This window comes from Corvus brachyrhynchos, unplaced genomic scaffold (assembly GCF_000691975.1).
Source record: "Corvus brachyrhynchos isolate BGI_N302 unplaced genomic scaffold, ASM69197v1 scaffold61, whole genome shotgun sequence".
NCBI lineage: Eukaryota > Metazoa > Chordata > Aves > Passeriformes > Corvidae > Corvus > Corvus brachyrhynchos.
The window spans coordinates 8,956,581-8,972,460 of NW_008236478.1; the positions used below are offsets into that span (position 1 = coordinate 8,956,581).

The window sequence follows — 15,880 nt, forward strand, 5'->3', positions numbered from 1 at the left end:
AACCAAAGCAGCAATAACTTAGATATTTGGCATAGAAGACAGGCATGTAACCTCCCAATTTTACCAATCAAACTGTACAAGCACAAATGACTTTTCATTAAATTAGCCTGAAAACAATCCTAAGTTCCTTTCCAGGGGAAGTTCCAAATAAATGTATGTGTAGAATTACTATTTAACCGTGTACAAAACAAGAACTCTGTAGCAGGTCTAACGAGTGTCAAGACTGAGGAAAACAACAAACTTTCAGGCTTCTCCTCACAACCCACATTTGTATTACTGGAGTTTCAGAATGTATAGGAAAATGTTTAGAGAATGTACCACATTTAACATTAAAAAAAAGCAAGCTTTGCAGCTACATAAGAAACATAAACCAATGTAATCTCTTAGATCTGGGCACACCACAGACCATTTTAAAGAGAAAAGTTCAGCAACAAAAGTCATCTGTTTCTCTTTGTAGAAACAGACTACAGCTGTTCCCCTTGCAGACTTTTTTCAATTTTAAAAAAGGAGCACTACCCATGATATTCAATAATTTGTCTTTCATGTTTCTTATTCACAGACACACTGCTTCCAAATATCTGGAGGTCAGAGATGCCTAGCCTCCTCAAACAGCTTTGGAAAGGGTAGAAATAAATAAGCCATATGCTACCCCTAATAATTCTCCCCCATCAGGCAGTCTAACAGGGAAGCAAGCACTCTTCCTTTCTGCACTCAGGCTTTCCTGGCGCTTCTAATATTCAAGTCACTTCGAAAATTCTGCCCTTCAGAAACAATGCTCAATCCTTTGGTTCTAGCCTTAAGGTGATTCTATCACAGACCTACCTGATAAAAATGCTTATTAGTGGTACTCAAGCGTAAATACAAAGAGAAGCATCCTTTACAGCTTGCTTTTAAACTCCAGTGAACTCCTGGAGCTAACCCTCTTCCAGCAGCAGGGACTATTTCAAGCAGAATATTGCTGGGTGGGAAGAATTTCAGCCAAAATGCTTAATTGAGTTTGTTTCCAAGGAAGAGGCCAAGTGGGGAAGGGGAAGCTGTTCTGCTTGTGTTGAACAATTCTGGCAACGTCCTGTTTGAACAACTTGAGTTCTTCTGTGCTTTGGAGCAAGGACTTGAAGGTTGGCAAGGGGGTGCATATGAACACTTCATGACATTTCAGTGCAAACCCACCCAAATTTGGCCTTGTTAAAAGTCTTTTGGGCTGGGATGGGAGGGGAAGAAGGGCAAAAAACTCTCCTGACCTCACATAAACTGTGCTCTGTTAGAGAACAGCAGGCTGGACACCCAGAGAAACTCATACTTTCAACAACTGCAGTTTGGAAGGCATAGATGTCTGTACAGGCTGCAGCTCTGCCAGATCATGAAGCCACTGTCTCCAACTTGTGCCCATTTATTCAAATCACTTTCTTTACTTCCAATAAGCCTGCTCTTGTAAGAGTTCCCCAACCTATCATTTCTGATGACATTCAACAGCCTATTTTTAGCCAGCCTGGCTAGCTGTGGCTGAAATACATTGGAGAGACCTTATAGAAGCAGCTCAGTCACAGAGGGTGCCCCAAACCTTGGACAGAATCACAGATTGCTGAAGTTTGTGCCAAGTTCAAGTGCCAAGATTCAGTTTGAGATAAATCACATATTCTCCAACACACTCAAAACCCCAGGCCTGCTTGGGCCTAATAGGGAAGAAACTGTAATGAAGCAAGAAAAAGGCAAGGATGGAAGGATTAGGGGAGCCTATAGTGGGGAAGACTGCCAAGGAGAACACTGACAGCGGTCAGAGGGCACGTCTGGAGAAGATGCACACAGATGGTGGGTATCAGAATGCAAGAGGAAAAACTTGGGAATGCAGCTTAGGTCCTTGAGTCTTACCAGCTGACTGTTAAGGGACTGGTTATGCAGTCTTAATATTTTATGGAGCTTTGTTTGCAATATTGTATGAATATGAAAGAATGCATTTGTTTTCACCAGTAAATAAATTGTTTAGAAAACAGATTCCCATAAATTCTCACAGTTAAATTGCCAGCAAGCATCTGACAGAGTTTGACAAAGCAAAATAAGTAGCTCCCAAACTGTTGGGGCACAGAAACAAGCAGACTTTCTTTCCCCCCAAGACAGTATGTGTGCTTATGATGGTTTTTTGGTGCCTTCGGAGTGCATTTAGTGGCTGAGAAGCAAGACCTTGTCTTCTGAAAGTAGTTCCAGTTGCTGCAGGGTCAAGCTCTGGCAGGAAGAACACAGATCTTGTTGGTTTTGTTTCCTCAATAACAATTTGAAACAAGGTTAAAGGGCCACTGAAAAGCTGGGTGTCCTTGAGACACAGGAGGCTACACATAGTACCATCATCAAATCCAGAAGGTAAATTTGCCACTTTAAAAGCACCTTCTCTCCTCCATGGGAAAAGGCACCTTTCCATCAACTGGGAATCATCTCTTGCGCTTACATTTGGATCCATTCTCTCAGTAAGGTTGTCTGAAAGTTACACAGAGGTGCAAATGGTGCTTTGTCCCCCCTTTCCTTTCCAAAGTGCAACGAACACATCTGCATGATTTTGCAAGTGGAGCGGGATATAAATAGGGGTACCTTTGCTCTGGGAAAGATGATTCACCTGCACTTAAGAAATACTTGGTTTGGAAGCTTCTCGGACTTTACCCAAACACAGACTCACCCAAACACAAGGTGTTCCCCTCTACCCTGCCATACTCACTGTTAGACCAGCAAAAGCTAAGAAAAACCCAAACCAAACCAACTAAAATGCTGCTAGTGGTGGTATTCTAAACACCTAGGAATGATGTCAAAAACTTCCAAAAGTTGTCAAGTCTCTCTTTAGTACCAAGCACTGCTTTACAAGGAAGAGAGGGGACTGAAACTGGAACAATTCTCATCTTTCCACACAACACACTTTTCCAGTGTGCACATCTCTGACCATGGCTTTTTGGCATTCAACTCATTTTAATAGCCCTGAAACTATCACTTGTCCTTACTGAGGTAGGAAAGACTGGGGACAAAAATGCCCAAAGTTAAAACACAACAGATGTGAGCTTCCCCAACAGCACAAGGAGCCAGACTGCAGAGCTACCCTTGGTTACCACCTCCTGGGGTGCCTAATCCTGGCTCCAAGACACCCTCAAGCTGCCGCATCCAACATCCACATCTGAACTCTGGAGCTGCGGCCCCTCACTACCAGAGTGCCAAAGATGCAGGTCCCGACACACGAAGCTGCAGTGGGGCTTTTGGTGCCCCCTGAGTGGCCGGTGCCATAGGAGGCTATGCATTCACCTCGGCTCTGCTGCCTGTTGACTATCCCGCCCAGCGTCCATCGCCGGTCCAGGCGCCTCAGGTGAGCCTTGCGTCGCTTAGAAACTAGTTTGGAACATGGATGGAAACAAAACAAAGGAAAAAGAAAGAAAAAAAAATGATGGGAGGGTGAGGAATAAAAACAAAACATGGTATTTACAAGCACTGGTCTTGTTAGTGGGAATGGGTTAGGTGGGATGCAGATGCTTTTAGTTTATACAGTACAGTGGAACAAGTTAACTTCTTGAGCTTGTGCTATGTGAGCCACGCAGAACTGTCACAAATTGCCACTCTTGCTATTGGCTTCTCAAAAAATAGTACTTATAATAAAAAAAATCAAAACCACATACACATTCCAAAATAAGCTGCACAACTAAAGACACTTGTCCAAGGAGAGTGCAGTGGCAGGGCACATCATCATTGCTGTTGCATCTCCTAATTCAGCTGCATTATCCTTGGGGAATTCAGTCTATTGCATATGACATCAAACCCAACAGGGCTCTAAACCTCTCTAAGCAAAATTATCACACTGTAAACAAACCCACAAACTCTTATGTAAGTTCCTTCATAACAGCAGCACTCAGGAACTGAACCCAAGTGAAAAGTGTCTGATGTGCTTGCAAGACATGACTTCCATTCATTACCACAGCTGGTTCTCATGATCAAAACTTCTAATATACAGACTACAATATAAGGAAAAAAACTAACCTTGCAATTATTGAGCAGGCTCGAGAAGCTAACAAGCCAGGACTGAGTATTAGTTACACACTCAAACGATAACTTATGCCTGAAGTATAAACAAAGACAAGACACTTATGGAAATGGCACTGTGAGAGCAGCTGTGCACAGAGGACACCACTTGTTTTCTGGACCACATACTTAGATCTGTACTCAGTTTCTTCAGCCTGTACAGGTGTGAAAGACACTGGAACCATTAGACTGGCACAGAAACACAGACAAACACTTCCATTTTTTCCATTCAAGGGCTTCCATCCTAATTTGGCAACTACTGCAAGGGTGCTTGGTGCTGCTGCAAAGCAATGCAAAATATTGCAAGGTAGTAATAGCTGAAGTGCAAACAGAATCATTTTACTAGTGATGCCGGAAGCTGTTCATAAACTTTGATATCAAATCATTCATAATAATTCAATTCTGCATATGTGCACTTATTTAGGGAATACACCCTTATAGCGGAGTAGACACCGTTGTCTTTTAGAACTGTGTTCTGCAGACAATCAGGCACAGCAAAATTATTTGATTGGGAAATCATTAGCTGGACAAGAAAAAAAAATAATTTCACCGAAGAGTGGTTTTTGACTTTTTGTCCTTGATTATCTGTCAGGGACTTAGACCAGACTTTTACATCCAGCTCACTCTCCTCAATTTTTCCTTTGCTGTAAGGCCCAAACCTTTCTACCCTGTCCTAAGTGGAGGTGTGATGAATGGTGTTGAACAGGTACATTATCTAGTCTGTGGTACTCTATACTTCCCCTTTGATCCCATATTGGTCAAAAACCAACCATAAATTTTCAGAGGAGCCGAATCTCAAGATTACAGATAGCTGTGGTTTTGGCTCATGGAAATCAGTGATCCTCTTGGAAGCCCATGGAGGGACAAAAGATGAGCAGATTTAACCTGGTGACTTTCCCCAAATCACAAGGACATTAGACTGCCAGTTACACGCATGCTACACAAGAGACAACATAGGACACCTCACCAGACACACAGATTATAGCAGAGAGAGAAGTTAAGTTGCAGTAAGGCTGCCTGTGTTAGGAGGTTTCTATACAAGAAAGGAAGAAATGAAATGCTGAGTGTAAAGGCTTGCAGGATGGAGAGGTGCAGAAGGGGTAGAAACCGGCTTAAGGTGCCAATACAGAGTAGTCATCTTGCTCCTTCTCACACTGGGAGTTTGGAGGATTTAGCCATCCAGGAACACCCCTTGAAAACAGTGGGTCACACAGACCCTCCACACCATGTCCTCACAATGTATGGCGATCCCCAGTGACAGCCCTTTTATACTACAGTGATGCTTTTGTATGAGCCAGGGTTTTTTCCTCCTTAACAATACTGAATTTTGCCATTTGATCCCAAACTTGGACTTGGTTGGCCATGCCACAGTCACCAGAAAGGTTGCTTATTAAAAAGTGTCTACACCTTTCCAGAGATTATGTTAACATGTTTACTTTATCAGCTCCTGTATCTGTTAAATGTTTCTTTAGATTGCTTTCTGATTGTTTTCCAAGCCTTGCAAGATCACATTGCTCTGAACACAGGCCCAGGTAACAATCAGCTGTCTGCCTTCACCCAGATGAAAATGTTGTACAAGCTCAGGTGCAGGGAGGAAACATTTCTGTCTTTCTCAGGGAACAGACTATTTAAACAGAGACACATGGAAATATTACTGCTGTGTAGGGGCAGAATTATTAGCAAGATGTGTTCAGCACCCCCCTATCTTTACTGGGCCTGCCACAGCAGAGCAGACTTCTGGGTTTGCCTGGCTAGTGGACTTGTTCTAGGCCTGTTCAAATGGGGAGGGACAAGGGGCTGATACACAAGGCTCCCTGCATCAGTGTTTCTGCTCTTTCAAAGTTGGGGGAGCAGAGATTGCACAGTTGCAGGAAGTTAATGTCTGTTGGAGTCACTCTGAAACTTGTATAAGCTCTAAATTCTGGGGCTAAGGCACTTCATCCACTTGAAGTGCCTTCCTCCTCAGTTACATCAGAGCCCCTTTCTCCTGCCTACCTGGAAAGAGCTGGCAAATTTTCTGTCTAAGTACATTCACTTTGATTCACCTTTTTAAAGACAGTAAAACCAAGCAATTCTTTCCTCTCCTACGAAATAATTATATGGAGAAGAATAGCCCAAGTAAAGAAGAACTGGAGGGGAAGAAACAAAGAATGTAGGAAGTCTCAGCTTAGATGGTTAATAACATAAACCAAAGTTACTAAAAAGCAAGCAAAAGCTGGGGCACATCAGAGCAGCTGCAGAGGTTATGCAATTAGATCTGTCACTGAGATGGAACCGAGTGAAAGGCAAGGGCAGTCTCAGGTTTCAGCATATCTGGATTTGGAGTAAGGCAGGGAGCAGGACTGCTGACCGTAGGTGAAGAGAGCAGCATAATGGATTAAAAGGGACTGAGAGGAAGGAGATAAGGAATATTTGATGGATTTTCCATTACCCAGGACAAAATGCTGTGTGGCAGCAGCCCTGTGCCGAGTACACTCCAGAGGGCAACATGAAGGGAGGAAGAGAGCTTGAAATGAAAGCAGTTTAAGCAATAAGGCTGTCAAGCACGCACTGTATTTAAGAGTCAGGAAAAGAGAGGAAGCTACAGACCAACAGACAAGGCATTCTTCAGTGCTTGCAGACCAGAGCAGTAAAGTTTTGTTCTTTAGTAACAGGGAAAATTTACTCACTGCTTTTGCATCCACTAAGATGTTGCATCATACCAGACTGGTTCCTGGCCTACCAGTCTACAGCCAGTCTGTCTCTAAACCAGGATATGGGTGGACTTGAGCAGGGAAAAATTAGTTACAGAGACAAAGATTTCAATAAGCTGCAGATGTCACCCTTGGAGCCCAGCACAAAGCTCTGTGTTGCCTGTGTGCCATTTTAATGGTCAGATGGTCACCCCAACACATCTCTAAGCCTCCTGCCTTTGCTAAGGAAAGGTCAGCTGAGGTTCCACATACATTTTTACATAAGCATCATGTCAAGAGCACCTAGATTCACTAGAATGGAGCAAATCATAACAAAAGTGTCCTTTGTACACAGTTGCTACATGAGAAGCCCATTAAGATGTGGTTAGTCTTTCATAATGGAACTGAGGAACATGTGATGCCGAACTATTCAATTTCTGGAACCTGACTTAAGCATCTTTAGTAAAAAAAAAAAAAAAAGCAGTGCGCTAAATACATATACATGACAAACAGCATCTCACTTTTAACAGAATGGACCATACCAAATAAAATTACCTTTCCACACAACCACAGACCACAGCAAACAGCAGTGAAACTAGTTTCCAAGATTAATTAATTAAAGGAAATTAATGAGAAGCAACCATTAAAGTTAAATCTCACTCCTTTCAATGGCCTGTGGCTCTATCATGCATCTTCTTCCGATTAGCAGCTCTCACTTGGGGGGAAAAAAGCATAAACCAAGTGAATACAAATATTCTCTTGATGACAAAAAGCTTTCCATACCTTCCCCAAATTTAGATGTGTTGATGTCAGAGTCATCTCTGGTTCCATTTTGGGATTCCAGGTATGTAGCAGGGACCCATCCTTGCTCCTCTGCTGTGCTCACAAACCACCAACCTACGAAAAGAAGCAAAAGAAGTTTCTTGGTCAACACTTAGAGGAACAAGAATAGTAAAATGCTACAGAGGAGATGGCAGAGTCAGCAGCTCTGGTGCATGTTTGAGCTACTCTGCAGCTTCCTAGAACAAGAAAGGGTTTAGTCCTATTATACTATTTCTATCAGATCCTCTCCCAGTGGTAGTGTGCAGGCTTGCTAGAAAAAGGGCGCAATGAAGCAAATAATCAATTTATTTTAAGAAATTCAAAGTCCATCCATGACAACTTTGACTCAAGTTCTTTAATTCAGTTTCTCCAAGCTGGTCTTGTTACGTGTACATCTACAGAATCAAAACACTTTGTACGTGTAAATATGTGCATGTGAACATGTGTGAAATAGCACAAACACTGCCCAAATCCTAACACGAAGTATTATAAAAGGCAAATGAGGGAAACAGGAATGACTTTCATAGAAGGGCACAGATTTCAGAACAGGATATAAAAGTGCTTCTAGAGCACTTGTAACCACAGCTGGTGTTTAACAAACATGACCTGAATTCAGTGCCCTGGGAAGCTGGAAAGTACTGCACAGAACAGAAACAAAGAGAAAAGCCAACTAAAATCTGACTTCAGGCCATAGGTACCTCTTATTTGTCACCTGAACATCCAAGTTTCTACCGCTATCTACAAAAATGTTAAGTATTCAGCAGTATATATGGATATAACCTTTAAGTTGTAGCTGTGGAAAGATGAATAAAATTATATGCATGCCAGCTTCAGATTAAATGCATTCCAACTATAACAATCCTTGCCTCTTTTCTTGCTTGGTCACACTGATTTATTGAATCCTTCACTGGTTTTGACACAGACTCACTCACCCAAGAACTTGCTGCTCTCAGATATGAGCACAACTAGATTCTCCTCCATTCAGGTAAGGTCTGGGTTAAGACAACAGGAAAATAAGAAGTCTAACAGGTAAGCAAACCACTTCTGTTGTTTTCTGTGATCCCCCAGGTTCCCCAGAAAACATAAGCTGCTTTGTCAGGACCATACAAACTGTTGTCCAATACCACTCTTCCAGCTTCCCCAAAGGGAGTTGGGAAAACAGCTATTTCTGTACATGCACCGCAGAACAGCTGACAGACTTTGATGGCTGTCATAAACACAGCAAATTTCACAGAAGCTGGCCTGTGATGAGCAGAGGTGCCAGCTTGGGCTGTAAAGAGATGGGCACCAACACTAGTGAGCTGTGAAGTGGCCATGCATCCCTCCCACAGCTGGGATGCCACAGCCCAGCCCAGCAAGGCAGAAGGGAAGGTCCGCTGGGCTCTGCTGCCATGCCACATGCAACTGTCTGTAAGAGAAGAACCACCCTGCTCAAACAATGCTCAAGTGTTCGTGCTAAAAGTCACCCAAGTTCATTCCAAATCCTGTCACGGAAGATTTTACCAGAGAACAGTAGCTACAAACCCTTGCTTTCCTCCCTGGGGCATGTGGCTGGGAGACAATGTACCCCAAGCAACCACCCCTCACATGCCCCTGGGCAGCTCCTAGGCAGCTCTATTTATTTACTCTCCAAATTCAGACATAGATTTCCATCTTCTGGCCCAGCAGAGGTTTGGAAACTTTGCTTCACAGGGCTCATGGTTGGAAAATTTAAATTTAGTTATTCTCCCTCAGCAGGAGGTGGATTCTCCTGCCATGAAGCCCACAGCAGCGAACATGCAGGATCTGCCAGACCGTTTCAAAAACACGTCTTCATGGTTGTTCCTTATTTCACCAGCAACTTATCGACATGGGTAGCAAATACAGTTTAACATACACTTGTAATTAGGCACAAAATGCGAGAAGCTGCCTTCCAGCTGATACCAATTAGACTGGAATAGTTTACGTAAACTCTTCCTCAGAAAGAAATTAAACACACGTGAAAAAAGGACTTGCCTACACTTAAAAATGTACATTTGGGCCAAATTCAAGCCATGGTAAAACCATGTTTGGAGGGCTGGATCACACTTCCTTGATGCCAACCCTGTGCTAGCCCGTTTCACAATACAGCTTCTCTGGTTTGGCTCACTGGCCTCAGAGCCAAGTTTAGGTCTTTTGCTTGGGGCCATAGGGCAGCTGAGCCTCCATCTATCTAAACACGACTCAGGCTAAAGCTCCTAATCGCCACAGAACTCATCAAAGTTATCATTTCTTTCTAAAGATTTCCTTTATAAACTCTGCCGAAGGGTAAAGTATAAATGAGAAATCTCTGCAGCTACTGAGAACTCACAGCATTTGTCCAAGTTCAGGAAAAACCAGCCCCCCACTCTGAAATTCTCTTCCCCCATTTCAAGCTTGCTTCCCAGAAAGACAGAAGAAAGGCTTTAATATAGCTCAGTGAAATAGCATATCAACAGAAAAACGTGTGTTTTACTTAAACAGACTCAACAACTGAGAAGACTGAGAAACTTTCAGTGACACCCCCCGGCAGCAGAGAAGTCACAAACGGGTGCTCACAGGCAAGATGTGCAAGGTCTCAGAGTGGCTAAGCAGCCACTGCTGAGGCAGCACAGCCCTTATGAGACCAAAACCTAAATTCTGATGGCACATCCAAGCCATAGCCCTACAGAAAGGAAATTACAGCAGAGTGCAAGAATTGACTCCTAGCAGAAAATGGCTGCAGTGCAGACAAGCTCCTCAACACAGCCTGTGCATGACAGCCACAACCTGCAGAACTCTGCCCTGCTGATCACAAAGTACTTGCCCTGCACCATCCCCTCATTAGAAGCATTAGGGCAGCTGCTGTTTGGTACCACCACCCCTTCCCCCCTCTCACTCCCAGGTTCATGGGTATTCACGGTTTGCAGACAAATTAGCCATATTGGTCTTAGTTTGTACCATTACAGCCCTGGCTTTCTGCAAACAATCCCTTGTCCCATCTCTCCCATCTCTTGCCATCTCTCCCAACGCAGAGCATCACAGAAAACTTGATTTTGAAACACAGAACAAAACACTGCATTTATTTTGAGTTCTCCGTCTATGCTGGAGATTAGCTTGACTTCACAATTCATTATTAAAACCATTCTGCAGCAACATCTGCAGGGAATTATGTAAAGTTATCTCTGTGCACTGCCAAGCCAGTCTGAGGTTCACTCTTGCACTCACACCATCTGTAAAAATTAGGCAGTGCTTTACAGCTTGAGTTAACCCTTACAGGGGCCCCTGGTGTTTGGTCTCTCTCAGGCACCAAAACACAACTCTTAACACTGATGTGGCATGGATGTCTTGACTGAGACTTCCCAGCCCTCATCTCTGATGAGGATTTAAATGGAGTTTGAGCTTCACAGAGGCACAGAGCTGTAGCCACTGTGCCCAGACAAAGTTCAACTTGAGCTTTGCTGCACTTCTCCAACTGCCTTAACACTAACCCAAGAACACGAATTTTTAAGGTAGGAGTGCAATTTTGTCCCCACATACCTTGCTGTTTTGGTTGGCATCTGTCAGCATCCCTAAGCTGCAAGAGCCAAGATATCTCCCCATTCAGAGTCCACCTAGGCTCAGATAACTCACAGGCATTTCACAAGTTACGAAGAAATGACCAGTTCCACTTGACATACAGATAATGCATATGGCAAGATGGTGATAGCAAAATGGATTGGTCACACTGGAGAACGACTAAATGACAAGACGACTTGGATTCTAAGAAACCATGTTCTTGCTTATAATTGTATTCCCACTCCTCTTCCCGAAAGGCTTTTGCCAAAGTGGAAGAATTAAGCAGATGTTAACCACAACATGCACCTTGGGAAACTACTGGAACATAGTTAAAGGAGTATACTTTATGCCAGTTTTGCTCACGTCTGTATGCTGCCTTACCATACCACAGTCCATACTTCAGTGGCTGATACACACCAACAGGAGAACTAGCTGTTCCCATTGAGGCCTGTCTGATCATAACATGCTACAAAACACTATAAATACATAAAATTGCAGGATCATGCTGAACTTCGGTTTCTAATTCTCTCCTCAACCATTAATTTCTCTGTAGACTTTGTCATTTTATGAGCTTAACTAAAGTAAACAGGACTGATAGCACCACTGTAAAAGGGCACGGCTATTTCTCCAGCATAAGTAGACTACACATTCTTCTAAACAAATACTTAAGTAACACTCCACCTCTCAAGAGTCTTGGAAAAATCCCACTCAAGCAGCAGTCTGGTACATTTGACACACAGTCTATGGGCTTCAGAGAGCTGTTCATTTTAAAGATCCTTCTGCCTTGGAACTCTCTCAAGAGGTTTTTTTGATCCGACAACATAAATTGTCCTACAAAGCAGTACTAGGTGCAATTAGGTCACTTCCAGACCAGTCACACAGAGCTTTTCATGCCAACAGCTGATTACTTTCCTTCAGAGATAAGATCTACTTCATTAAAGAACAGCTAAGATAAGGTTGCTGCTGTACAGTTGAAGGCACTTGCTTTTTCCACCCCTCCAAAGCTCTTGCCACATAGTACACATATATTTGATACACATAGGGCAGTCAGTTGTAATTGCCTCTGACAGACCTCTGAATATGGAAAAGCAAACATATAAAGGCACCAGGAATAGTATTTTACAAGAGGGATTTTCTGCAGTTAACTTATTCTCATACTCACTCCTGTGTCTGTATACTGCTAGCTATTATGATTGTCCATGCTGGCTCTGCTCTCTGCAAGAGGCTTTTTCAGTCCCACACACTTGGAAAAGCATAAGGTTGAAACCACTGAATTAATATGAAGGCCAGTGTCTGATTTTTGTGAGTTTTATTCTTAAAATTCACAGAAGAGGCATCTTTCTTTTAAATATTGAGATACATGCAAGAGGTCTTTCTAGCACAGAGCTGACTGCAGCTTAGGGTACAGGAGTCTATGAACAATTCACTGCAAGGCAGACTAAGGCTGTCATCTTAGGATGAATTTTTAAAGCTGGTGAAATATTAAAGGGAGCTTTCACCTCAAAACACGTAATGTTTCCCAGCCTATGTGCACTGCAGACTTCACTGCAGCCACCACTCAACCATGAAGCAATGTTTGTCTTGTTTTAGAGATGAAAGTGGGGCCCAAAGACATGCCCCAGGAAGAAAGATGTTTGTGGAAGACATCCTACTCAAACACAGTTAAGATCCACAGCACATGTTCATAGCCTTTTATGTGCCACATATTTATGGGTCATATATTAGGGTTCCAGATCAACCCCGTATTATGATCCTTCCAGCCAGTTCATGTCCTAGAGCTACACACTGGGAGCATAGTTCACGTGGGAAACCCCACTTCCAACAGGAAGTGCTGCACCCCCAAATGTCTGTGCCTGATTGCTCTAACATTCAAGAGTGAAGGTTGTTACCTTTCAACTGCTGTGGTTGCACTCCAGGTGCTAAATCCTGCTTTAGGAACTCAGGAATAAAACTCACCACCCCAAGCTACTGCTTAACTCCAAGAGGTTTTTTAATTTGCTGCTGAAATACCCCAAGAGCCCACAGCGCTGTGATAGGGCAAAACTGTTGGCTCTTTCATGTAAGAGAAGAGCGAAAAAAGGATCACCCCTGTCCCTCCCTTCTTGGTAGCCCAGCATGGGAAATTGGGAGCTTCTATACAGGTTATGAAAAAGGTCTTTTACTACAGCATTAAAAAAATTAATGAAGAACTACAACCACAGAGACTCTGCCTTTTTGTTTTTTTTAAAGGGCACTTCTTCTTTAAAGAAAATAATTAAGATTTAAAAGGTAATAAGCAAACATTTTGCTCCTGGTACCAACAGTCCCAACATCTGAAGGACACACATTAGAAACCACCCACCTATTCAACAGTGGTCACACAGCTACAGCCTACAGTCTGCCCAGCAAACTACTCTCAATATTTAAAACTGAGTAATAGTTTTAATATTTAGCGAAGAGAGTATACACTGAAGGAAGATGAAAAGCTGCACACTCTTGTGCCTTGTGTTCAACTAAAAATTTAGAGGTGTCCCTACAAAAACATAATAGGAACCTGACCTTAAGAGCATCACTCTGGAAACCTGACAACACAATGCACACATAGACTGCCCTGGAAACACTTTTCCTTCCCTCCTTAGGGAGGGTCTGAAAGCAGAGTTATGTTCTCATCTCATCAGACCACAGGCTGCAGCAGTTTTTGCTTAATTTGTTGATTGAAACAACACTTGAGGGCTTCCTGAGGAGAAGATGATGGGGAGCAGGAGGAGGTGGGGACTTCTGGAAGGCTGAAATTTGTTGATATCATTTTTTGGCTATTAACAGGACAGCATTTTGCCTTACGGAGCTAAAAGTTGGAACAAAAGGCCAAGAGCTGAGACCACAGTTTGCTTTCTCCACCAATACTTGATAGTAACTGCAAATGCTTAGGGCTCAGCAGCAGCATAGGGAATTGCAGTCCTTGCACTGCTTTAGGTGTTACTAAACACAAGGGAAACAGAAGTGAATCCCAGAGTTTGGGTGCTGTAACATACTCTTCCTGCAATGACTGGTTATTAAGGTAACTAGTTGGATTTGCTATCCTAATCCTTCCAGTCTGTCTTCTTCCCACACTTCTACTGCCAATCTTGTGACATTTGTAGATGGAGACTTCTCAGCTGTGCTGTTAGCAAATCCCATTGCTGTTGTTCCTATGGCTGCAGAGCTGGCTGGCGTGGAGAGCCCGCTACATGTGAATAAATATGCTAGTTAATGCTGCCACACAGGCTTTGCCTGGACCCAAACCAGCCGACTAGGCGTGTCCATAAGTCTTTGATACAGAGTCCCAAAGTGTATTGCAGGTTCTGGATGAAATAATCTAGCTTGCTTGGGTTGGTTTCACATCACGTTATATGCATAAATACACATGTATCTATGTGAAAACTCACACCCTGCACTCCAACACATATTACCCTTGTCTTCTGCTGGGATTGGGACTGTTTCCTCGTACTTTTGGAAAAAACAGAAGTGAGCTGAACATGGGAAAAGTTCATGGGAAAAGAGAAAACTGGATAATGTACAACTCAGCTCTAATATTTTATGGGTTACATCACTAGCAGAGATGATGGATATTCCGAGTATTAGACAACTAGGAAATACCGCATTACTGTATTTATTCAAATCTTACAAGATAGTAGGCAACAAGCCTTCCTGAGGTGCACATTTGGCAAAAACTTATATATTTATCTCTTGTTAGAGTTGTGACTTCTTGTGTCTATGTGTATAGGGAGTTGTTCAAGTACAGCACACAGTTTATCTTTGCATTCTGATAATACAAACTGATAGTTACAGACTCCAAGTGCTGTATCTGCAGCTATTTGCTGTGGCCCAATTGTTACCCAGGGGCTTCCCCTCCCTGTTTAAAAAATGGCCTCAGATTTGTGTATTGACACAGCTGGAACAAAGGAATCTGCCAAACATGTTTTCTAGAATTGGCACGTACATCCACAAAGCCATCACACAATCCAGTACAAATTACACATTGTGTTCTTAAAGCAAGGGAATCAACACACTACCTACATTAACAGACATGGAAAAGTCTTGGACATTGCCTGTAAATCCCAGATCACACTCCAGGTCACCAGCTTCTCTTAAACCGTCAAGTACTCTGGGCTCCCCAAGACAGAAGATGATGGAAGCATCACTTGCTAAGCCTGCTCATGTCCAACTTCAAAACACACAAGCCAACATGCCCAGGGTGTTGGCCAGCATCCCCAGACCCCTCACTTTAGGGGATCCACAGAGCAATCAAGTCAGCCAGTGCCGAAGAAGTTGGAAAAAACCAAAAATTGTTTACCAAGGCTCAAACAGCCTAATGCCTTCTAAAAATAAATTTTAAATAATCTTCCCCTTCCTGCTTTACTTGATTTCATGAACACCTAATGGTGAAACTGTCTGTGCAATGTCAGCTGCATTCCACATAGCCCAATGCATCTGTGTGTGTCCAAACCACAGTACCAACTCAGTTATTACAGAAAATACCTGGTTACTGATCACAGATTTTCCTTTTTTTTCCCCATCTGATCTGTTTGGATACCACATTTCCTGTCTGACCTCGAGTTCTGGTCATATTATACATCTATTTTCATCTTCTCTTGAATTCTTTTGTTCTCTTAAGAAGTGACAGATTTACACTGATCCTTCAGAGATGAAGTCTTTGTGATTTCAGTAACCACAAGGCAAGGTAAGATCGTGGAGCTCACACAGACTGAACAACCAGTACAAAAAGTTCTGCATTAAGTCTCTGTGGGCAACAAGTGGTACTGCAGGATATCTTTCTTTCTTTTTTCTTT

The 15,880-nt window shown here is 42.9% G+C and overlaps 1 protein-coding gene across 1 annotated transcript in view; it reads right to left on the reverse strand.

Annotated features, from left to right (window-relative positions):
* Nucleotides 1-15,880, reverse strand: part of SH3PXD2A (SH3 and PX domains 2A) — a 208,667-nt gene that overhangs the window by 27,602 nt on the left and 165,185 nt on the right. The window contains exon 8 of the mRNA XM_017726177.1: nt 7,500-7,613. Within this exon, the coding sequence (XP_017581666.1) occupies nt 7,500-7,613 (114 nt within the window). The remainder of the gene's footprint in view (nt 1-7,499; nt 7,614-15,880) is intronic.